General features: G+C 36.6%; 2 protein-coding genes across 3 annotated transcripts in view; one reads left to right on the top strand and one right to left on the bottom strand.

The window, feature by feature from the left end:
• IPMK (inositol polyphosphate multikinase) overlaps window positions 1-4,962 on the bottom strand; it is a 60,561-nt gene extending 55,599 nt beyond the window's left edge. For both annotated transcript variants that reach the window (XM_055308993.1, XM_055308994.1), the window contains exon 1: window positions 4,417-4,962. In XM_055308993.1, coding sequence (XP_055164968.1) covers window positions 4,417-4,606 — 190 coding nt within the window. In that variant the 5' untranslated portion in view covers window positions 4,607-4,962. The remainder of the gene's footprint in view (window positions 1-4,416) is intronic.
• Window positions 4,963-6,089: 1,127 nt separating this feature from the next.
• On the top strand, window positions 6,090-21,977 carry CISD1 (CDGSH iron sulfur domain 1). Its single transcript, XM_055308885.1, has 3 exons — window positions 6,090-6,266; window positions 12,735-12,940; window positions 21,659-21,977. The coding sequence occupies exons 1-3, from the start codon at window positions 6,242-6,244 to the stop codon at window positions 21,746-21,748; spliced, it is 321 nt and encodes a 106-aa protein (XP_055164860.1). The 5' UTR covers window positions 6,090-6,241; the 3' UTR covers window positions 21,749-21,977.
• Window positions 21,978-24,930: the final 2,953 nt, after the last annotated feature.

The raw sequence follows: 24,930 nt of genomic DNA, 5'->3' as shown, positions 1-24,930 counted from the left end.
GAAAAGAAAGAACACTGTGGTATTGGAATGAAATCAGAAATATCAATATGAAATTATGATTTCTAAAAATTTATACATTCTTCTCAGTTAAGTTCTTTTAAAAGGCCAGGAAGCAGTAACACTCCAAAGGGAATGAGTACATCCAACACCCAGATCTTGGTTTCAAAATACCATTTCCCACTGAAAATGAACCAGGGCTCCTGAGAGAAATTGCTGATTCTAGAATTGGGAAAGGAAAGTATAAATCTAAAATAACTTGTGACGGAAAGGAAGGAAATGCTCCCACTCACCAAATCTAGGACAATTTGAACAGCAAAATAAATGTTCTATAATGGGTAATAACACTACAAAATAAGAATCCATGAGTCCAAACTATTAGTAAAAAAAAACATGTACATATATAGGAGTGAAGGGAGGGCTATTTCTTAGAATGCTTTTAAAATAAAGTGACAGAATTAGGGAGAAAAGTCACAATTTTTCAACTTTCAGAGTAAAGATTGCTTCAGGCAAAAATTATCAATATATATGCAATCTAGGGGTGAAGTGTGATAAGGATCTGGATATGTGCATGATCTCAAAGTGTCTCTCCACAAACAGCTTACTGGTTGCAAAGGGAAAAATATTAACTACATACTGGAGAAGCCAGACCACACTGGACCAGATGATCAAATAAATTAATATTACTAATAATGGGCATATAGATATTGTAGGCCTCCAGATGTGACCCCTTGAGAAGAATACACTTGTATAATATTCCAGTCAGAAAGGTATCGCCTGGATCTCATAACAACCCATCAGAAATCCAAACTAAAGAACATTTCATCAAATAACTAGCCTGTACTCTTAAAAAATGACAATGTCATAAAAGATAAAGGCTGAGGAACTGTTACGAATTAAGATTCTAAGAGACGTGACAACTAAATGCAATATATGATCTTGAATTAAATCCTGGACTGAGAAAAAAATATGATAAAAGACATTACTGGAACTGACAAAATTAGAATATGGATTATAGATTAAAGCATTGTATCACTGTTAAATTTCCCATATTTGATAAATATGCTGTGATTACAGAAGTACACACCAAAGTATTGCTCTGTAAAGGGGCAAAACAAATGCAACCTCTTCTCAAATAGTTCCCTCCAAATAAAGAATACATAAAGAAATTCCACAAAATGTTAACTTCACTGTATTATCCTTGTAACTTTTCTTTAAGCTTGAAATTATTTTAAGTCAATTAGTTTCAGAACATATCTAATAAAATAGACCATAAAGCAAAATAGATAATACCAGTTTAAATCCTTCTTTTACCCAAAGACTACTTCATTTCGAGATCTTTAGTTGGATCAGGAAACAAATACCAGATTTAAACTATTTGAAACTTTAATGACTTTTGAAAGAAATTAAACATGTTAAATACTAAAACAGAAAAAGGATTTCATGCTAACTTTGGTGAGCTTGGGAATTTAAATTGATAGCAAATACACTTTTGTGAAATCTCCCTACAGAAAATGTTGCACAATGTGTAAGGTATACTATAATGTACAAAAATGTTTAATACAGTATTTATAATAGCAAAAAAATAGTGAAAATATAAAAACCTACCATTTGAAGAATAAATTATGATACATCCACACTACAGAATATAACAGTTTTTTAAAAGAATGAAGTGTATTATGAACACAAAAATATGGATATACTACATAGTATAGAATGAAAACAAAAAAAGTTGTTGATATATCCAGTTGTACAAAAAATCAGAGTTCTGTTCGTGTGTTTACATAAGTGCTCAGAAACAAAAACCTGAAAGAATGCACCAGCATTAGTTTACCAGTGACTACCTCTGGGAAACGGAGAGTAGGTGTTTGAATTTTTTTCCTAAAAGATCATGTACTACTTTTACAATCTTAAAATAACACTATTCTTAGAAATAAGATTGAAATATTTTAGTGAAGAACATAAAATATAACTCTGATAGCAGAACTATAACATATTCTTATTACTCAACTATAACAAGATGTTATTATGTCCAAGTACCTTTGTACAACTGGTTCCATGTGTTTTCATTTTTAATTTAACAAAGCCAACAACTTCTTTTTGGAAACAGGTAAGATATGAGTCCTAAATTGAAAAATCCTTACTTAATGACAGTTAACAAAAACTTTAAAAAGCAAAACAAATATACACACAATGTCTTTAAGAAAGTTTATTCTGAGAATTTCAGTTGACAGCCAAACCAAAGTATAATCTACACAATGTACTTTACAACTGTAAGTGATTTATGACAGTAGAGAAACATAATAAATTCTTGAACTTTGAATTACTGACCATCTTGTTATTCACTTTATAAACAGGTAAGATTATCATTCAGGTGTCCTTTCCTTAACAATATATGCTAGGTTGTATAAATAACTATGAATTAAATTCAACAAAATATTTATTAGGTTGTATGTTTGCAAAATTGTGTATTAGTAATACAAAGACAATCCCTAGTTAAGAGTATCTTACAAATTTTCTTGAAGTTTATTTTAAATTGAATGCAATAAGTAAAATCAAGGACTCTTTAGAATCTCAACTACTTCGTAAATTAGGTAATTTGGGTGACAAATTAACTCAGCCACTCTTTGCAATATGTTTAAAGTCACATTTAGAGTACATTTGTGAATACGCTGAATAGGCTCACTAGTACATACTTTGATAAGCAGTGGTTGCACTCTTAAACGACAATCACCATTGAGAGCATGTTTATGCTGGGATTTTTTTAATCTATCTTCCTTTGCACACAAGTCGATCTCTAAGGACCCTTATGGAAAATTTTTTTAGGCTTCTAAAATACTAAAGGAATAGTATCATTACAATTCATTAAAATAAATCAATAGGTATGCAATATATAGATCTATGAACAGGAATTCCATAATTACTCTCAAACTTTCATTACCGGAAGAGCCACACACAATTATGTGTCTGTGCTAAGCATCTTAAGAACGTTGTTTCCTTACATCTCACCTAAGCACCTTCAGAACTATATTTGTTTCCTTGCCCGTGTATACTAAAAGAATTGTCAATTTTCACTCTTTCAACATTTCCCAGTTGAACTAAGCCCCAATCCCTGTACAAGCCTGAGGATAAAAAGATCTGGTTTCTAACTTCAAGGAACGTACAATTCAGCGGGGACAAAAGCACAATGCATGACATCATCATTAACACCTAACTTTCACCAAGAGAAAAAGAAAGGTAGGTAAAGATAAGGCAGTAAGAAAAGTTGCTCTTTGGGGAATAACATACATACATTCAAACAAATATTCATCAATTTTGAAAAATCCTGTTTGATGAGTTATCTGCAAGAATACACAGTGAAAAAATAAAGTGCTCTAAGGCAGGACACTTGGTTTTCCGATTCTAACACACAGCAGCTGTGTGACTTCAGGCTTGTCATTTAACCAGGCTTGGCCTCAGTTACTCATCTAAAAACGTATTATTTCACTACCCTAAACTGGAATCACTTTACTAGCATAAACCAAACTGTATCCAGTGGTTTCCAAGTCTATGATCTACACTACTCAAATACTCATATATCAGATTCCTCAAGTAATCACGGCCCAGAGAACCAGTGTGAGTAAGCTAGGTGAATTATGGTTCCTAAACAGAACTTTTATATCACCAAGACAATCACCTGCGATAGGTTTGGTATTGTGCTTTGGAATGGCAGTCTTAAAAAGATCATCAAGAATAACTGAATGTTTTAACCGTGTACCTTTCAAGTACAACAACAGGGTATATTCCTACCATGAATTGGAGTTACTGCACTATGGGAACCACGCCTGCTGAGATACCCAAGAGATACCAAGAAAAACCTCTCAAGGGGACAGGGAGAAGGATACTGGATAAGCCAAGACAAGCGTTCCCAATAAATAAGTGTGTAAATAAATAAATAAATAAATGAAATAAGCACCATGTTTTTTCTTCCCCTCCAGCTATGCAGCTGCACACAGAAGAGAAGCACTAGATTAGCATCATCTGCATTTCATTCCGTGTCTTGTGCAATAGCTACCCGCCTATAATAAACAGACCTTGTGCTCAGGGGAAAATTTACTTCCCCGTCCAGTAAAAATGAAGTTCCTATTTTTCAACTAACAACGCCGTCTCCAATCAACATCCACCCTCCTAGGGAGACCAAGCCCTTCTGTCTCCGCCACCTCTGCTGCTGGCCTGTCGCCCCCTACCCTAGAAATCTCCCCTCTTTCGAGCTCCTGCAGCAAGGGTCCTGAAGCTCTGGGGACCGCGGAAGAGGCCTGGGGAGCTGTGCACAGACTGGAGGGGAGTCCAGCCCGGCCCGTGAGCGCCAAGCTGCCTCGGCCGGCCGGGGGCTGGCAGAAGCGGAAGGGGAGCGGCGAGCCCCACGCCACCCCCACTTACCCACTTTGTCCTTCCCGTACATGTGCCCGGCCACCTGATGCGAGAGGGGCACGCAGCCGTTGAGGAAGCAGAGCCTGCCGCCTGCCGGCTTCGAGGTGCCCTCTGGGGGGGCTTCGCTCACCGGTGGGGTCCGTATTTCTGGGGGGCCGGGCGCCTCGAGTCGGAGGGGGGATGGTGGCTCCGTTGCCATAACGGAGAGCTGAAGCTGTGGCCGCAGCTAGAGCAGGAAAAAAATAGGGCGGAGGGAGGGGGGCGCCGAAGAACCCGGGGGGCGCTCAGGCTCGGCCGCGAGGAGGCCCGGGGGTTCCCGCGGCTGGTGCCCGCTGAGGCCCGGGAAGGGGGCCCATGACGCCGCGGAGGCGCGGGCACTCCCCTGCCCAACTCACGGCGGAGCGCGGCTCCCGACTCCCGCTGCTCTGCCGCTGCGGCCACTGTTCCCGGCGCAGCCTTGGAGACGGAACCTGGGCGAGGAGCAGCGGCAGCGGCGCCCCACGCTCCCTGGGGCCCTGACGGCGACGGCGGCCCCACCTCCTGCGCCCCCGCCCCCTCCCGCCGTCCTCCAGTCCCCTCAGCTGCCGCGCGCGTCAGCGCCGCCTGCACCGCCGCCGCAGCTGCGAGCTTCCGACTGCGCGACCCGCGGCCGCCGCCGCTACAGAGCATGCCCAGAGGCTGCCCGACGGGACCCCCTGCAGCGAGGCGGGAGCTCGGCGCTGCCAGCGGGTGCTGAAGGCTACCGGATGGGGCCCGCGCGCTCGCGCTGTTTTTCACCCCCGCCCCTAAGCTGGCTTTACAATGCCTGCAGGGTTACTGTAGCTTCATTCATTCAGGGGGCGTTTCAGCGTTTCCTGGGGTCCGGCTCAAAGACTCCAGGGGCTTCCAGTTGTGAGGAGCAAAATTGGTCACGTGTTGAGAGTTGGAAGGCCGTAGTGCCAAGCGTGGCTTGCGAGCCCATCCTTTAACTGCAATCAACTCCCACCTCGCATAGAAACGAGAAGTAAAAACAGGCAGCTTCTTAAAAAACTCACCTTCAAAACACCCTTTAATTCTAACGCCGCCCCCCAAATTGGGGCCCGCAAACCGCTTTAATAAAGTATTTTGTAATCGACAATTTCCGACTGTAGAAGATAAAAAATAATCTTAGTTTCTTTTTTGAGTACATTTGAAAAAAAAAGAGCCGCTTTGTTTCTCTCCTGTTCAGCCTTTAGCGCAGATTCCATGGTCCTCAATAGATAACTGGCTCAAAAGCGGAGAGTGATGTATACCGGGAGCGACATGAGGTTCTGAAATAATAGTACTCCACAATTGATACCTGTGTGTCTGCCACTGGCATTTTATATGAAAACGGGACGTGGCCTTGCAGCTACCGAACTGAGCAAGAAAACTGTGGATAAAATCTTAGATACCTGATTATGTCAAGTGTTATATCAGCACCTGTTTTTACCCTTAGAAACCTGCACTCCTGGGAGAGACTTAAAATCTGGCCTAGAATCTCTATTCTCAAAGCGCTGCCCCAGGTTCCAAGACTCCGCCCCTTACGATTGCGCATACTCAGTTGCTACCTCTCTGGGCCTCTTCCTCCTCCCCACTTCTGCGGCTGTCAAAATCCAGTCTCAAGACTTCTTTAAGCCTGGGACGCAGCTCCGCGCATGCTCAGCATCAGCTGGGGTGCAATACACACGTGCTTACGGCCAGCCGCGGCGCCTGCGCCGTAGCGGCCTGGAGTCGGTGCGCGTAGGACGTTTCTCGCACCTTGACTCCGGCCCTCCGCGAGAATCTGTTTGTGCTTCAGTGTCCTGTGCACACACACCTTGCAAGCGACGGCGCCATGAGTCTGACTTCCAGCGTACGAGGTGAAGTGGGGCCTGGGAGCGGGTGAGGCTGGAGGCCTGCGCACCGGTTGCAGCTTCCTCAGGTTCCTCTCTGGGATATTAGTTACCGTTGCCCTGCGAGCCCGCCAGTCCTGTAACCTTGAGATGTAGAAGGGCAAGCGCAAGGCGGGCCTGCAGGCTCTCTGGGCCGAACGGGGAACGGGAGCGATGTCGGCATGGATTGGTGATCTCTCCAGGCACAAGTGGCATGGGGGCCATGGAGACATCTACCCAAGTCTGGACGACGTTTCCGTAACTAGCCGTATCTTAAAATCTAATGGTCCCGCCGCTAGCTTTTTTTCTCGTTCTCCTTTGAGACACCTCTGTGTTTTTAGATCACAGAGCTTGGAAAAGAGGAAAGGTTTTTTGTTTTTGTTTTTCACTGCGCCCTCTCCTCAAGTTTAAATCACCGTGGAATCAGACCATCAATTTCTTGCAACCCTGGAGCAATGCGTGACTAATCGCATTTTAGTTTTGCACTTTTTTTTTAGGGGAAAAAACCTAATCCGAGGTCTTCGGTTTTCCCAGTATTGTTTTTTTGTTGTTGTTGTTTTGTTTTGTTTTGTTTTGTTTTGTTTTTTAAATCCCTCTGGCATCTGGCACTCTATGGCAGTAGTCCAGGAGAGAGGATTGAAAACGGAGCTTTGAGCTCTGAGCTTTCTTAGCTTCACTTCCTTTGCGCTAGTCTAGCGTTTGGAAACAGGTCCAATTAAAATTAAGAGACTTTCTAGAAATCGATTAATGTAGAGCCTCACTTTATAACAATTCTTGGTAGTGGTATAACTGTTAATATAATATTGTGCACCAGCTGCGTGATACATGTGATCTTTCTGCCCTAGTAAACCCCACACTTCATGATTTGATTACCTGTAACAGCAGTTAAGAATGTGAAGAGATTGTCCAGAAGTTGATTATAAAGAGCCCTGTTGATTCTTTTGGTAAATATTGAGCATCTGGAGTGCCAGGTTCTGTAAAGACCCCTTGTTAACATGAGACCCAATTTTGTAATCCATTTTTTAAATTAGAGAAATCCGCGTCTGTTGCCAAAAGTTACCTGGCAGAGTTAGGATGATAACCCATGACATTTTTAAGTTACTAATGAAGTATATAGGAGGTGATTATTTGCAAAACTTATTTCAAAGGATGCTCATCTTGAGAGTCCTTTAAATAGAGGTACCTTGGTGCAGTTAAAATAGAGAGCAATTTTGTTTTGTTTAAAAACCCAAACCTGTGTTTTCTCAGGAATAAGACTGTTGTGTAAAATAAGATACTCCTGTGACTTGAGCCACTAGTAATTTTGTAGGAAGAAAATTAGCACTTAACATGATATGGGCTGAAAAACTCCAACAAATGTTTTTAAATGTGGAGTCATATTGTGAAATGTGAGGTAGGTGAACCCTACGACTTCTTAACACTACCTGCTGACTAATCTTTCTTGCAATAAAGAGGAGTTTGTGGTGTTTTTGTTTTGTTTTGTTTTGTTTTTAATCTAACCATAGGGGAATCCAAAGGTGACTTTCCCACTAGCTTGCTGTTTTCTAAGGGGTAGGAAGTTGCCAGAGAAGAGGGTTCTCAGCTTAAACTTGAAGTACTCAACTTTGTTATGAGAAGTAAATACTTTTTATTTCACCTAAAAGTGTAAAGGTTGTTACTGAAACCTTTGTAAATCTCTTTATCCAGCACCTTCTTACCTTCTTCCTCAAATACAGTAGTGTGGCAAAGTAGGGACAGATAATGTATTGGTAATCCACCTTGTAATGGTTAGATCTCAAATTGTTCTCGATTTTTAAGCCACACTAAAAAAATCTAAATTTTTGATCTTTGAATTTGGGGAAGATAAATTAAGAAGATGTCTCTTCTCAACTAAATAAATTAATAATTCTTAAGGGCTTAAAATAGTATTGGCCAGTGGTATGCACTTTGTAAGGATATGTTAAATGAAAAATAAAAGAGTGTGTATCTATGCAGAATTCTTATTTATATTCAGAAGAAAAAATAATGGGTTGTAGGTTATAAGTAAAATTAATGGGGATTAGGCCAGGACAGGAACTTGGGAGAGGCATTGGGGATAAGTGATTGGAATTGAAATCTAGAAATCTTATTCAGTGAGATGGTTCTTGATACCCTTTGGATAGGCGATACCAACTTCACTTTTCCCTTATTGAGGAATAATCAATGTACTTATGCCCAACATATTTTTTATTTAATATCTGATACTAGTTTAATATAGTTTCTAACTTCAAGCATCTTTCACTACTATGGAATCCTCTGTCTCTAGTGACTCATGCACAGTATATGACTTTTAAGAAGTTTACTATATGTCTTGCTCCTTTTAGAGGTACCAACCTCTCAAACTCATTGAATCTGCTCTTTCAGGTTATAAATGATAAATAAATATTAAATGACATTAGGGACCATAGATGAAACAGGATTGGCAGTGAGTTGATCCTTGTTGGAGCTCAGTGAGGGTAAAATGGGAGTTCATTATAATAATCCCTGTATATGTCTAAAATGTTCCATAATAAAGTTTTATTTTTAATCTGAAGAAATGTTTTAAGTCTCACATGTGATACAGTAGGTTAAGATGAGGCCAAAGATAAGTCATATGTTATAAGAGCAATGTGATGGTAAAACGGACAGAGGTAGTTACAAATTTGAATTAGTAATCTGTTATTTTTTTTTACTCAGCTAACCTTGAACACCACCTGTATGCGAGGCCTTAAGAAAAAAAATAATTACCAGGCACAGCCTGTCAATCTATGGGAGAGACCTAAGGATGAGAAAGATTTACACATAGCTCCCCTCCCCCTCTCCTGAAAAGGAAAGAACCTTCTGATTCTGTGACAGTTGACACTGGGCAGGAGAGGACCATTTTGAACAGAAAAGGGGCTAAAGGAACAGAAACAGGGTGAGATCTTGGTCTAAATTAAAGCAAAATAATTTCCACGGTAGAGAAAAGCTGAAGAATGGGTTACAAACAAGAGATTGTTTTCAATCTCTGAAAAATTCTGAGAAAAAACAGTAATATGTTATACAAACCAGTATTATACAAGAGTAGATCAAGGAAGGAGTGAAAATGAGAAGAATTATTTAGAAATGTATTTTCTGCATTTTGTTTTTCATATTAGTTTATTCATTGTATAGATAGAAAGCACTGTTAAGCAAGATTGGGCAGGGTGGGGTTTGATCTAACTAGGAGTACTTTGCCTCGAGAGATGTCTACGGAGAAGGGAAGTGAGGGTAAAACCAGAAGAGGTAGAAGTAGTGCTCAGGATTTTTCTAGACCCCAGTTCAGAAAGTGTCTGAAAGGTGCTAATTGCAATGTCTTTAAAAATTGGTTTTTGGTTAAGTCTTTTTTTGCCTCTGAGATTGTGTTTATTCTTAATAGAATATATCCACTATCAAGAACTAAATGTCACTTGGGTTTTATTGTTTTTATTTATTTTCTTGGGTTTTCAATTCTTTCTCTAATTGTTAACTTTTAAATCCATCATCATTCTTGCCTGTCTCTACATAGTTTCCTTTTCCTTCTTTTCCCTAGAGTTGCCAGTGGCATCCACAGCTTTTTGCCAGAAAAAACTGATTCAGCCTATAATAATGAAATGATAAAACAGCAACATATTTCTTATTCTGGGAACTTTTACATTTGTCTCTAGTGAGATTAGAGAATTAGGTTTTGGGAAGGGGGGGATAATGGAAATTCTTAAGAATTTGCCTAGCTCTTTGATTCTAAACAATCCATTGGAGCAAATGCAAATCCATTTTTCTAGCACACATATGGTATTATGACATTTATATAGGGTCATAAGTGACCCTTGTTAGGGGGTAGGGTTACAGTTTGTGTTTTGATTCTCCATGGAGCTGCTGCTATTCAGTAATATCTAGAGTCAATTTCCTTTTCTTTCATTTGCTATTTCTTCTTTTCTGTGTTACTTATTCTGCCATTTATTCCACTGTCAAAAATTCTAGGGAGGTAAAGGTTTAAAAAAAGAGTCACCATACGGATTCAGTGACTAATATGAGAAAAGAGAATAGAAGACTGTTTTGATGGCTAAGAAAGATTCATTTGGCCTATCATGAGTTTTAGGTAGAAATTCCTAAAAGATTCCCTTTTTATGTTGTGAGACAAATTAATCTTAACCAATGTTAGCTCTTTGGATTTCAGGCCTTTTTGTAATATGTAGGCACTATTAAAGCAAATCTGTTAAGAGATTACTTCACAATTCACCTAAAAAGTAGGGTGTAACTAAAATTAACAGTATTTAGGGAATTGTGTTATTTTACTCCTTTGGGATATTTCCTCCTTTTGAATTTATGCTACAGATAATATTTAGCAAATATAACTGAATGTATACTATGCAAAACAATATTTTAGCCCATTTTGTAACAGGTACATTAGCTATTCAGAGTGGATTTCCATTAGCTTAGAAACAGATTGCTATACCTTCTGATGTAGAGAGTACTTTCTCAAGGGAGTTCCATGATAAATAATACATCAAAAAGAAATATCATGAACCAAGTTAGAAATCAGAGCAAAGTTTCAGCCCTGCTTGGAATTGCTACAGTGTAATATCATGAAACAGCACTAAAATTCAAGACAAATATACACAAAATGTAGTTAAAAACATTCTTCAATGAGTCCAAAGGTTTGAAGCTGTCAAATAACTTATTAACTTGTTTTCTCAGTCATGCAGCACCTGTGAAGGACATAATGTTTATTTTAGAGTATTTTAGCAAGGAGGAATGGAAATGTGGGAAGGAAAATAAATTATCTTGTAGAGAAAAATACTGTGATTGAAAATAGAATCCAAGGAAAGTGCTAATTAGAAATGTTTAATAAAAACTAAATAAATTAAAAGAGAAGATCCAAGATAAAAAGAACTGTAAGAATGGTTGCTTCTTCCCATTACAGTTTTGTAAAAATGAGCTCCAGGGCAGGCCTGGGTGGCTCAGCGGTTTAGCGCCGCCTTCAGCCCAGGGTGTGATTTTGGAGACCTGGGATCGAGTCCCACATCAGGCACCCTACATGGAGCCTGCTTCTCCCTCTGCCTGTGTCTCTGCCTCTTTCTCTTTCTCTCTCCCTCTCTCTCTCTGTGTCTCTCATGAATAAATAAATAAAATCTTCAAAAATAAAATAATTTTTTAAAAAATGAGTTCCAATTTAATGTAGGACATTATTAGGAAGGGTGATTAATCACATTAGTGCAATAAGAAATTTGACTCAATAGTGCAAATAAGCTGTACAGTTAATTATTCATTATATGTTTTTATTTGTCCTTGGAATGTGTTTTTTGTACTTATCTCTCTAGGGCTTTATTTGATAGTCTGGGAACTTATTTCAAACACTATGAAGATCTGACTCAGGAAGTGCTGGGAAGCAGTCCAGTGTGTTTATCCTGACCCTTGTTCAACTTCTTCCTGCAGTTCACTCCATGCTGGGAATAGACAACTCTCTTCTGAGGCTGAGGCTAACCAGACTATGCAGAACTTTCTTCTCTCCAACATTCTGTGGAACTGGGGTAGTTAAGTGCTTGGGTTTCTAAGGGCTCCTTGAAAAGCAACGTGGAAAAAATAAATAGATGGCCTGTTAGTCAAGTAAATAATTGAGTAGAAAAAGGTCATGAAATTTAAAATGAAGTTTGTAGGGAATTCAAATCATCATCCACTGGTGGATATTGGAAATTTAGAATTTATTAAGTAAGAATATAACTGTAATTATATTAATATTTTCTATGAAATAAATTAATGCATTCTAATTTTTATTCCAATGAGAAAGCACTTTGAAATCTAAAAAACAAAAAACTTTTGAATGACTTTGAAGCCTAGAATCCTGCTGGATATATTTCTTTGAATGTTTAATATTAAAAGTCATATTAAAGAATGTTTAATATTAAAAGTAATATTTGTCCTTTTTTTGTTTTTTCTTCGGATACCAATTCTATTTGTGATTATGCATTTTAAAATCACTAAAGGACCTTCTATTTAAATGAACTCTGATAAGTCTGCCAACATAATCACCTCCTGATTATTTGGGTGGGGGAGTCTTTGTAATCTGAATTTTTTATGTATCAAGGTTTTTTTTTTTTTAAGCAATAGGTATCTGCAAGCTTACATGTTACTTTAAATCTATTTGTGAACACTTTAAAAATTATTAAGCATTGTTTTTCCTTTTCCATCTATAAAATAATTTTGTTTCCCTCTCTATCTTAACTGAGCCATCGTCATTCAATAGAAAATACACAATTGCCTCAGTAAAGGCTGGGGAAAGTCTTAACAAGAAATTGTTAATACCATCGTGTTGTGATTATTTTGTTAACAGTAAAAACCTTTGACTGTTAGAATGCTTAACTCAAAAACTGGATTTCCTGAACATTCATGTTAGTAAAAATACACATTATTAGTGTATATTTTGGTTTGGATAATTATTCCTGTTTTTCTTTCCTGCTGTAGTCGAATGGATCGCAGCAGTTACTATTGCTGCTGGGACAGCTGCAATTGGTTATCTAGCTTACAGAAGGTTTTATGTTAAAGATCATCGCAACAAATCTATGGTAAACCTTCACATCCAGAAAGACAACCCCAAGATAGTACATGCTTATGACATGGAGGATTTGGGAGATAAAGCTGTGTACTGTCGTTGTTGGAGGTCCAAAAAGGTGAGGAAAACAAGTCTTTTATGTTAGTTCCATCTTTAATTTAATATTTCTTTTTAAACTATTCTATCAAACATGTATCACCAGATATTATTAGGATACCTCCTCCTCTTCCTCCTCCTTCTCCCCCTTCCCTCCTTTTCTTTCTTTTCTTTTTCTTTCTTTCTTTCTTTTTTTTTTTAAATTAGTCTCTGTGCCCATCTTAATCTCACAACCTGAGGTTAAGAGTTGCACGCTGCACTGACTGAGCCAGCCAGGTGCCCCTTTTCTTTAACGCATCCTGTTCTTCTCTGTTTTACATGGACTCTTCAGGAATATCGTTCCTAAAATGTATTAACTACTGTGCAGTAAAATTCCATTATTCCCTTATTGAGTTTAGGTGAACATAACTGTGTTTTTGGCCAAGAAGGGAAAAAAATCCCTTATTTATTCTTAGGATTTTCTCTCCAAACGGATCGTTGCTTCCAGTATCCCGGGAAAGAGTGTATGCAGCCTAAAATATGAAGAGAAACAGAAGGGAAATTCTTTTCGTGAGCTTTCAAGCTCCTGGATTCTAGGACAAGTTTTAGAAAATTCAAGAGAAATTTGGAAAACTACCCTTGATATATTGACCCCGTATCTAAGCTTTCTTTAAGCTATAGCTCCTATAGTTAAATACATAACAGGGTTTTTAAAATGTGCTTTTGTGATAACATTTCATCAAGTTCTTTTTGGAGCTGTCATCTGTGATACCTCCAGCTTTTAGGCAACTTTTAGACAGTGATGACAGCTAGTGACCTAAAGATGGTATAATGCTTTCCTAAGGTCATCTCGAAAAGCTTCATACATTGAATGATTTCAGAATTTCTCATATATTGTGAGATACATGGTCAATATACTGTATGTACTGCCACTATTAGCATTTAAATAAAATGGATTTCACCAAAGATAACACTATAACACATTTAAAAAAGGACAATAAAAGTTATGTTTCTGAAAGCACATGTCAGGAACCACCTCTTCCCACAGTGGAAAGCCATTATCACAAATCAGGAAGAAGTTACATACTAGGTACTGGAAAGTATATTCTTTTTTTTTTTTTTTTTTAAGATTTTATTTACTCATGAGAGACACAGAGAGGCAGAGACATAGCCAGAGGGAGAGGCAGGCTCCCCATGGATAGCCTGATGTGGGACTAGATCCCAGGACCTCAGGATCATGACCTGAGCCAAAGGCAGAGATGCTCAATCAGTGAGCCACCCAGGTGCCCCTGGAAAATGTATTCTAACTCCCTTCCCCAATATAACGATATTGTATAATCCAGTGATCTAGTGTTTAGATAATGTGATTATATCTGAAGCTGCTTGATGAACATATAGAATGTAAACCAAAATTAACAGCCCCATTACAAGTTGTAACTTAAAAAGAACACTGTTCATTTGGTATGTGGGATTATTTGTAAGTACTAGTAGAGGCACTAGAAAATACTCTTCAGTAATATTCTGTAGACTAGACCTGGTTTGCTTTTTAAAATTTATGCCCGTAATAGGTGTCACCTCCTGTTGCTCATCAAAATATACAAAACAATACCTTTAGAGATTCAAGAATGTTTAAGTCATTTTGGTAGTTCTTTAGTCAATGATCATATAATGTCTACTATATATGCATGAGAAAAGTTAAATAGTAAAATAGCAGGTATCATAGATCTGTACAGTAGACTCAGTACAGGTGCTTAAAATAAAAGAAAAAGCTTACAGTGTGGGCTAGAATTTTCTGGGAAGGCATACGGATATACATGGGAGTTAAATTGCCCCTGGAAAATTTGTTGGTATTTGAATAAACTAGCAAGTTTGGGGAACTCTTTCTCAAAATCTGTAGGAAAGGACCCTTGTGAGTAAGGTTGGGATCAGTGAAGAATCTAGTCTGGTCATTGCTCTTCCATCCCCTGAGGTATAAGTTCAAATTAAGGAGCATCTTGGGTATCTGTGTGTGGGGTTTGTGCCTCCAGACATTGGGGAGCTTCTTGTTGGGTTTTTAGACAAAGTTATGATGCTTACCCCAGAGTGATAGCTCTAGGGATGGATAAAAATGAACAGATACAAGAAACATTTTGAGGGAAGGATAAGCCAAATGTACTGACTGATTTATGAGGGAGATTGGCGGAGAAAAACTGAAACTCGTTACAGTATCTAAACGTGTTATTAGAAAGATGGTACTGTTAACAGAAATAGGACTGCAAGAAGAAAAGCTGACTTTCTAGGACAGTGACCAGGAATTCAATTCCAAAGGAATTTTGAGGTGATGTTTGAATGGAAATGTCCAGCAGATAATCTGAAATGTGAGTCTAAGGCTGAGACATCAGGGTTGAAGATAGAGATCAGCAAAACTGATGAGTCAAACATAAGAATGCAACAGATTCTTGATGCAGATAAAAATCAAGGGCTAAGTATGAAATCTTAGTGAATTATTTACATTTTGGAAAGAGGAATGAGTCAAAAAGGAGATGAATTGAGCCAGAGTCAAAAGAAAACCAAGAATATCACAGTTTTACAGTGGAAATGAGAAAGTTTCAAAGATTTGGCTGTGAACATTGGCTTGTGCAGAGACACCTAAGTGAATATTATATAAAACGTTGGATTACACATTTAGGCCATTGACCTTTTAGTGTCATTTCAACAGAATAATTAGAATAGAAGCTATGTCTAAGTGGGTTAAAGTATGAATTATTAATAAAGAAATGCTAGAAGTTTGAGTATATGTCAAAATTTTAGTAAACATGGCAGTGAATGGAAAGGGAAAGTAATAAGATGACTGTTTGAGTGAACTTTAAAGCATAGATTTGGGGTCAAATAAAGGGTGTTTGTTTTGGTTGGGTTCTTCCAGAGGGTAAAGGAGAGGTCAATAAAGCAAATAGGAAATTATGAGGACTAAGATCTTAAGTATTTCAGGAAGAATCACAAGCGCACACCAACTAGTGATTTAAATGTTTATTAGACTTTATAATTCAACAAAACATTCTGGGATTACTTTTTCATCATACAGTTTAGAGTTTCCAGATGGGTAAACTAGAGATGGTCATTTCCCCTAGGTAGATTTCGAGGAAAGGAATGCCAGACCAGTCTTTTTATTTCCCATTTTCTCTCTTATTTTAAGCTCATCTTTTATGCTGTTAGTGATCCTCTTTGCATCCAGGATTTGTCGGTTTTGAATTTTCACTGAATCTTAGGAACTTTTTATTCCCACATGAATCAGTTAAGAGTTCACTTTGAATATTATTCATACTAATGGATGTTTTTATTCTTCAGATATTTTTGGAAACCCCACATTTCTGAGATACCTAAGGTTATCACAGTGGTGCCAGCTCACACACTTACATGCAAGATCACAGAAGATTCGCAATTAATGCCTTTGATTAGATGTCTCTATTGAGTTCATATTCAGTAATTTTTTTCTCAGACAAACCAGTTGTGTTTCTAATATGACAAAATGAAAACACCTTTCTACTTATCTTGAAAAAGTACATGTGATAGAAATTTTAATTCAGTTCTAATTCATTCTAAGGGTACAATCACTAGTAGCCCATTATGTGGGTCTAACATTTTTGAGTGGTTTTTCCAGGCCTAATGAATCATTTCTTAACAGTGTGCAGAAATTACATTTTAAGATTTACCTTAAGATTTGGGGGCAGCCCGGGTGGCTCAGCAGTTTAGCGCCACCTTCCGCCCAGGGTGTGATCTTAGAGACCCGGATTCGAGTCCCACGTCAGGCTCCCTGCATGGAGCCTACTTCTCCCTCTACCTGTCTCTGTCTCTCTCTTTCTCTCTCCTATCTGTGTCTCTCATGAATAAATAAAATCTTTAAAAAAAATTTACCTCATTTGTCCTCCCCTCTCCCCTCTCCCCCCCTTATGCCCTCTGCTGTTTCAGAAACTGGCCTATTTCACAGTATTTCACAAGAGGGCTATCCATATGTGACAGGAGAAAGAAAAGAGGCAATAGAGAAGTGACTGCAGGGAAAGATACTATTTGAGACTGTGATGTCTTGAAAGAGGTGGAAGGAAATGAGAGTAAGAGCACAAATGTGAAACTTAGGAAGGAAGAGAGAGCCTTATTTTCGAAATAAGAAAATAGAACTTTGATGTCAGAGGGAAAAGTATGCAACATAGTCTTGCTAGATTCCCAGCCTGAGTTGGGCTGAGTTGTCTGTTGGCCATTAGGAGGCAGGAGAGAGTTTGAACAAGGACAGTAGAAGGATGCATGCTAAGAAATAAGAACAGAGGAAGGGTGTGCCAGTTACTGTCAGGAGCTCAACTGAAGTCGAAATGAAATGCAGCTGAACAGACTATGTAGAATCATTTTGTTTCATTTACAACTTTAGGATTTGAATTGTCTCTTGTTTGTTTTGTTTTGTTAGTGGTGTGCTTGTTTTTGTTCTGGGGGTTGTATATGTGTTAACAGAAGTCTCCATCCTATTAATGGTTTGGAGGTGGATGCGTGGAGTACATTTCTTCATAGAAATAAAATTCAGAGTGTTGGTTACATAGCTTGTCCAATCTACATAAGGACAGTCTTGTAAAATCTTAATTTCTCTTAATATGTTTTACTACTATCTTACATTTTACTAAAGCAAGTACCTAAGAATGGAATAAAATGTCATGTCCTCTCAGGTAGTGTCAAATCTTACTGCTTTTCTTCCTCAACCAAAGAAAAAGACTATTTCTTAGAGCAGTTTATGGTAGTGAGTCAAAATAGCACCAGGCAACTTCCTTGGGAAATAGAAACCATACTCATTAAGAATACAAAGTTTGGAGAAGGAAGGTAAATGTTTTTTTTTAATTTGTTGCAGATAGTAGAGATAAGCAGGAATACTTATTTTTATCTTCAAATACCCAGAAAACAGAAACATCACAACCTGAGATTGGGACCATTAAAAAGAAACAAATCTTGTGTATTTTATGAAGATCGATGATGTTAACTAGCTTTCCAAATGAAAAGCAAGAATCTCTAGGGTTTTTTTAAAATCCTAATCATTTATTATAGCCCCTTCTCTAAACCATATAAAAATATGGGACTTTTAGTTTTCTAATTTAGTTAGCCAACATAAGATATTTTCTGGACATTTAGGAAATTCAGCCAATTTAATTTTCAAGCTTTTTTCCAGGATTCATTAATAACAAACACTGGCATGTAAGAACAGATATTTTAAAGATTTTATTTATTTATTCATGAGAGACACAGAGAGAGAGAAGGCAGAGGCATAGGCAGAGGCAGAAGCAAGCTCCATGCAGGGAGCCTGATGTGGGACTCCATCCCGGGACTCAATCCCAGGACTCCAGGATCATGTCCTGGTCCAAAGGCAGGCGCTCAACCACCGAGCCACCCAGGAGCCCCTAGAACAGATTTTAGAACCACTTAATGAGCTAAACTTTTTTCCATCAGTGTTTTGATTCTTTAGGTTTTACTTTTTAAGTATTGATACCACGTGAATTAAATATACCCTTTGCATTTTTTTGTAATTTTAGCTCTTTGCTTGACAGTTTAACAAATTTCAAAATTTTAAATGAAAGAGAATAATTCGTGTTTTTGACATGTAATGTTTTTGTTGCATTATTAAAACTACTAGGTTACGATTAAAAGTATACACATATTTTCTTTCTTTTGCATAGAAAAGTTAAATAGAACAAGACACTTCCTGAAAAACATAAATATTGTTATGTAATTTACCATTTGAATTTTAGTGCCAACTAATTGGCATTCACTTATTTGAGAATCATGAGTTAATTTTAATAAATGTATCCCAGTAATATGTACAGTATATTCTCAAGAATTTGCTAATCCAGTCTTGAAATAACTCATTTTGGTCCTGGCTGAAAAAGAAAAGTTTTGGTTTTTCATTAACTTAAAGTGAGAAACTCTCTATTGAATAAATATAATGAGAATACTTAATCTTCACATGAAGTTTGGGAGAGGAATTTGATTTAAATCAGTGATTCCTGGGATTAATAAAGTACTATTAAAAGATATCTGTGTCTCTGAATAAAATGATTTTTGATTTTTAATCTTAATTTATGTTTTAAAGTCCTAAAAGCTTTATTATAAAAGCATGAACCTTTATTAAACAAATGGCCAATATCTACTATTCACTGCTTTTTAAAGAAATACTTATTTTTTCTTTTAAAACAGGAAACAGGCAAATTTTGGTTTTAGGCAGACTAGTTTATCATATAAAAAGTATATTCTCGGGGATCGCTGGGTGGGTCAGCGGTTTAGCGCCTGCCTTAGGCTCAGGGCATGATCCTGGAGTCCTGAGATGGAGTCCCACATCAGGTTCCCTGCATAGAGCCTGCTTCTCCTTCTTCCTGTGTCTCTGCCTCTCTCTCTCTCTGTGTCTCTAATGAATAAATAAATAAAAATTTTTTAAAAGTATATTCTCATTTTAGATGTATGGCTTTCTCAATCTTTTATAAGATGTTTTTTGTATATTTCTCTATAGATGTCTTTCCTGTTTTTGATTCTGTATTTAGAGAGAAATGATTTTTAAAACTGTATTATTTTTCTAGTATTTTCAAAATGAGATTAAACATGCTATTTCAGTAAGTTATTTGAAGCTTTTTAATTTGTAAATACTTCATTTTTCAGAAATTTAATTTAGAACCTAAATATGTAAAACTGTATAGTAACATGTTTTATATGTGCCTTTTATAAAAAGTGAGGTCTTTTACAATCTAAACTTGTATTCTCACTGTAAAATAGTCTGTTTATATATTAATCATATGTCACCTTGAAATGCTGTTATTTGCTATGGGGTACATTTTAGTTTGATTTTTATGGATTGTTATGGCCACTTTCTTCATCCATGCCAAGAAAAAATGAAAGCTTAGGTTGATGTTTTTATGTTTTTGTTGCAAGGACTTGTTTTATTTTTTTATTTTTTATTTTTTTTCAAGGACTGTTTTAAACATGAATTTACTTTGTACCATATCTTATTGACCAAAAAAAAAAAAAAAAAGAAAGAAAGAAAGAAAGAAAGAAAGAAAAGAAAGAATGGAAGCTTTATTTGTATATATTGCATTAATATTGCCATCTACCCCAAAATAGATTATTTACTTGGAAACATTAAACATGCTGGTACCTTGACTTTTTCTGTAATTTTTAACTAATTTACTGTATCTTGGAATAATATACAAATAGTAAAATTAAAATTGAATTTCTTTAACATCAACCAAATATTTTTTTTAATATTAGAATAGACACTTCTAATGTCAAAGTTTAAGATTGTCTATTTTCAGGTATCTAAAATCATACTGCCTTCACTGTGAGTAATGAGGCAATTTTAATCCTAAGGCTAAGATTCCTGTTACTTTACTTTTGTAAATAGGCCTCTTCAGTGCAGTAATGTACCTTATACCAAACAATGAAACTCTAAATTCTAGAGTGTAGGTACGTTTCAGACATCAAGAATGAAACAAAGATGCTAGCTGTCATCCTTTGATGTGAAATAGAAATAAAATACATAAATACAGAAGGAAAAAAAAACAAAATAGTTACTGATAATTGGATCTTCTAAATGTAAAGTCCTGAGGAGACACCTAAAACATTGTTGAATTCGTATGTTTATCATTTAACAGTAGGAAGGATATACTTGCAAAAACCATTGATAATATATAGCATAAGTAGTTAGCTATGAAAATATACTTAATTATGCTAACTATAAAATATATAAGGCAGAAATAATGGTATCAGAGTATGTATGAGACCTACCTGAAAATGAGAATTCCAAAAGAATTTAATAGTACATGGGAAAAAAAATTCTCAAGTTTATCTATTTGAATAAAGCTTAATAAAGGTAGGTAGAGAATAAATAGGAAAGGTCTAACAAGAATAAGGAAACCTAGCCCTAATCTAAAGCATATTTTAAACATGGTTATAAATAAAGTCTGCTGTATAGAACACGAATACTAGATTTCAAAGTTAAAAGTGTTTGTGGTTTAGTCAGCTTGGGAAATTTTGAGTATTTTTTAATAGCAGAACTTCTTTTAAATAATAATGTATGCTACAAATCAAAAGAATTATATGTTCTTAAAACACAGCGAAATCAAATCACATATTTTAGGATTTAACAACTTTGGAGCACACTTTGACAAGCACTGTGAGAAATTTACTTCTGTCACATTTTCTACCACCGGACCCCAAAATGTCAATTATATTAAATGAAATCATGAAAAGTAATGAAAATTTACCACATTTCTAGGAGAAAGATGTCTCCATGAAGAATGTTAAACAGGGAAGCACTGACATGTTTGTATGAAAGTGGAGAAGTTAATATGAAAAAATAAGCAAAATTAAAAGGCTTGGGAAAAATTGCTACAAAGGTAATCAAGAAAAGAATAATATACAAATTGATTTTAAACAAATGAACTTAGGCTCTAAATGCACATGGTTCACTAGAAGAGAAATGTAACTGGAACTAGCATATAAACATGGAAAAGATATTCAGTATCCACAATCAAATATCACAAATGAAAATGCAATTAATGATCTGTGTATTATCCACAAGTTAGTGGATATACTTAGTGTATATACTTTACATATGCTCTTTAAGAGCACCTGTATAATGTGGTCTAGGAAGATCTTTTTATTAAGAGTTATCCTGTGTGTTAAATTTGTAAATTAAGCATCACCCCCACTCTACCAAGCTAATATTGATTTTATGATTAGACATTGACATTCTCTCTTTTCCTAGTTTCCATTCTGTGATGGATCTCACACAAAACACAATGAAGAGACTGGAGACAACGTGGGACCTCTGATCATTAAGAAAAAGGAAACTTAAATGGACAGTTTTGATGCTGCAAACCAGCTTGTCATGATGTCATCTGACTGTTTAATTAGAATGACTATCACCTCTGTCTGTTCACCTCCCCTGGGTTCTAGATGTGATGTATTGCAAATTGCAGCTTTCATATTCACGGCATTTGCCTTATTTGTTGAACCATTGTGGTGCACATTTGTTTAAACAAAAAAAGGAAAAAGTAAAAACCAACCTCATGGCCTGTGGGTTATTTTGGTCTTGTAAGGATCCGTTTCTTTATGTTTAAATAATTATATTAGAATATAGTTGTATGTCGAAGTTAACATATATTCTCAAAATCATGTATGTGCAGGTTGTACTTAGAAGTTTCAAAGAAAATTATCACCTTTTAATATTACTTAGTTAATCTAGAAAGTAAATTGGGTGTGATTAAGCTATATTAATGTCTTAATATGACCTTGATTCTCTTCTTGATAGAGTTGATGATATGGAAACTATAGCTTCCATGTTTTCATAGTTTTTAATCAAAATGAACTTGGAATGTTATTCTGCTTAATTACAAGTGGGCCAGGTCTAAAATAAAAGGGTGCAGTAGCTTCTTTATTCATTTTTATAGGTATTTAATTGACCTATTAAAGGAACCATACTGGAAATTTAGATCAAAGTGATATTAGACTTAAAGTAGTCATGAAGAAAGTCTTAAGATTTAATATTACAGAATTCTATTCCAAGAAATGGCAAGCACTCAAAGCAGGGACATTGAAGGAATTGGAGCACATGATGTCAGATCTCTTGAACAGAAAGCCATGCATCCATGACAGAAATAGTAGTCACAAAGCTAGATCAAAGACACAGGTAGATTTATTTCCCACTCTTGATAATCAGGCACACAGCTGTTCTCAGTAAAGAAGCTATTTGGGGGAGAAAAGTAATTACATTTTCTTAAATTGTGTGATCTTAAAGGCAAAAGTTTGAAGACAAGTTTTTGTTTATATAATATTCTTCAAAGACTCAGACCAGAAACATTACATTCATTCCTGATTCAGAAAAAAAAAATGTGAAAACTGAAAATAATTAGGAGCAATAAAAATATTAAGACAGGAATTGTTAATATGTGTATTTTTAAAGAAATTAGTTCTTTTATGGGTGAGAAGGAAAAATTGGGACAGAATATTTACATAACAATTCGACAAAGGTAACAAGAATATTCTCATTTTTTTAGTATACTTGAATTCTCAGTAGTCATCACGTTTCTACGTGCTAAAATCCAAAATTACCTTGAAAATCACTGGAATCAAACCAAGTATTAGCATTTCTATATTATATATGATCACAGATATTTTTAAAATGTACAATTTTGTATATTACAGTAGGTAGAGTTTATACCAAAATTGCATATACTGGTTTTAAGCAGCCCATGTGACTTATTTGGATGTGTTTTTAAGGCACATTTTTAATACAAAATCTAAAATACTACAAACCCTGATTCTGCCTATCAGTTTCTTGAGGTGAATTTCTTTCTGTGCCTCTGCCCTCTGTTTTAAGTAAATAGGAGTGGGTCTGCAAAAGAAGCATCATACTTTTACAGGTTGTTTTAAAAATAAACCCATGAACTCCCAGTTTCTGATAATGGGACATCCTTTTAACAGACTAAACTGTATTCTTAATTTTGAATTTGAAATTACATTGTTAGTCATGCATTTTTGTAGCTAGTGCAGGGAGGGGGGAAATTAGTGCCAATTCTCAAAACTTTCAAAGGAATAAGATTAAGTGTATGTTTGTGGTGGAATTAGAATTGATAGCTGAATTGAAATGCAGATCTATAGCATTTTGATAGTTCAAACAATTAGATAAATGTATCCCCAAGGTCATGTTAAAATTTTGTTACATGCTCCTGAACTATAATTCCTTTAAGATATTAAAACTTCCATGTTACTTAACCTAAAAAAGTAAAGGGGGTATGAAGATGTTTTTACACAAAAATTGTGTGCAAATATTGTTCTCACTTAAGCACCCTAAGACATCTGATTGCTTTTTCATTTGAGAAAACTGATAAATGGGGTTCCCTCACACCACCACTATCTTTTTTTTCTCCACACACTAATGTTCTAATGATTTCTGAAACAGGATTTTGTGCTAGTTGAGAGTTTCTTAGGAAGAAACTTGTTTTTTCAGTGATTGAAAGTGTCGCTCATCTGTTAGTACAACAGACATTTATTAAGTATCTTCCATAGACCATGTAATTGAGAATGAAACATTTTGGAGAATTAAAAGTTCACAGATAAGATTATATGATACAGGAGAACTTGGTTCTTGTCTCACAGAGTCAAAGAATGAATCTTGTGGACACAGGAGAGTGAGTAAAGTGATAGTTTATTAAACAAAGATACAGAGAAAGTTCTCAGATGTGAGAGGGTTCCTGAAAGGGTTGCCACTGAGGGCTTGTAGGGGCAGTCATTTATTGAGAACTGACTGGGAAACTTGTGGCCTTGAGATTCTTGTGCTGTCTTGGCTTGAGTTAGGACTGTGATAACATCTTTAATGGCTTACTTCTTCTTTGGGGTCTGGTTATTTTGTTGGTCATAGATGACTGTCTTTATATAAAAAGACACCCTACCCCCTACACACACACACCTAGGGCAGGGTAGTCTGGCTTGCTCCCTTATCTCTGGTTTCCTTACACCTCAGCATTTTTGGGATTTCTGTGAGCCTGATTCTGTGGCCCCCTACCTAGCCCTGCCTATCCCTGCCTGAGCCTAACAACATCATTTATGAGGTAGGTTATATAATTATAATTTGTGGTTTGCGGTTTTCCTTAATAAATTATTACAGGTACAGTTGTGTATACCAAGTTTTTATACTACAAAGTAGGTGGATTTCTTTGATTTTTCATTAGTTATGAAGGATTTGGGTTTGGTTTTAAGATAAACATTCTGATTAACAACATGTTTAGTGCTCGTGTATCTGAGAAGGTGTATTATCTACTAATTGTCAGAATCTATGCTTTCTCTCTGAGGTTAATGGTTAACACAAGATGATTTCAGGTAAAGCTACTCATCTCTCAGCTTCTATTTAAAAATGGTTGGACAGGGATCCCTGGGTGGTGCAGCGGTTTAGCGCCTGCCTTTGGCCCAGGGCGCCATCCTGGAGACCCGGGATCGAATCCCACGTCAGGCTCCCGGTGCATGGAGCCTGCTTCTCCC

The sequence above is a fragment of the Nyctereutes procyonoides genome, unplaced genomic scaffold (genome assembly GCF_905146905.1).
Source record: "Nyctereutes procyonoides isolate TBG_1078 unplaced genomic scaffold, NYPRO_anot_genome, whole genome shotgun sequence".
NCBI classification, from domain to species: Eukaryota; Metazoa; Chordata; class Mammalia; order Carnivora; family Canidae; genus Nyctereutes; species Nyctereutes procyonoides.
Note: the sequence above shows the minus strand (reverse complement) of the source record. Positions and strands in the feature narration are given on the sequence as shown.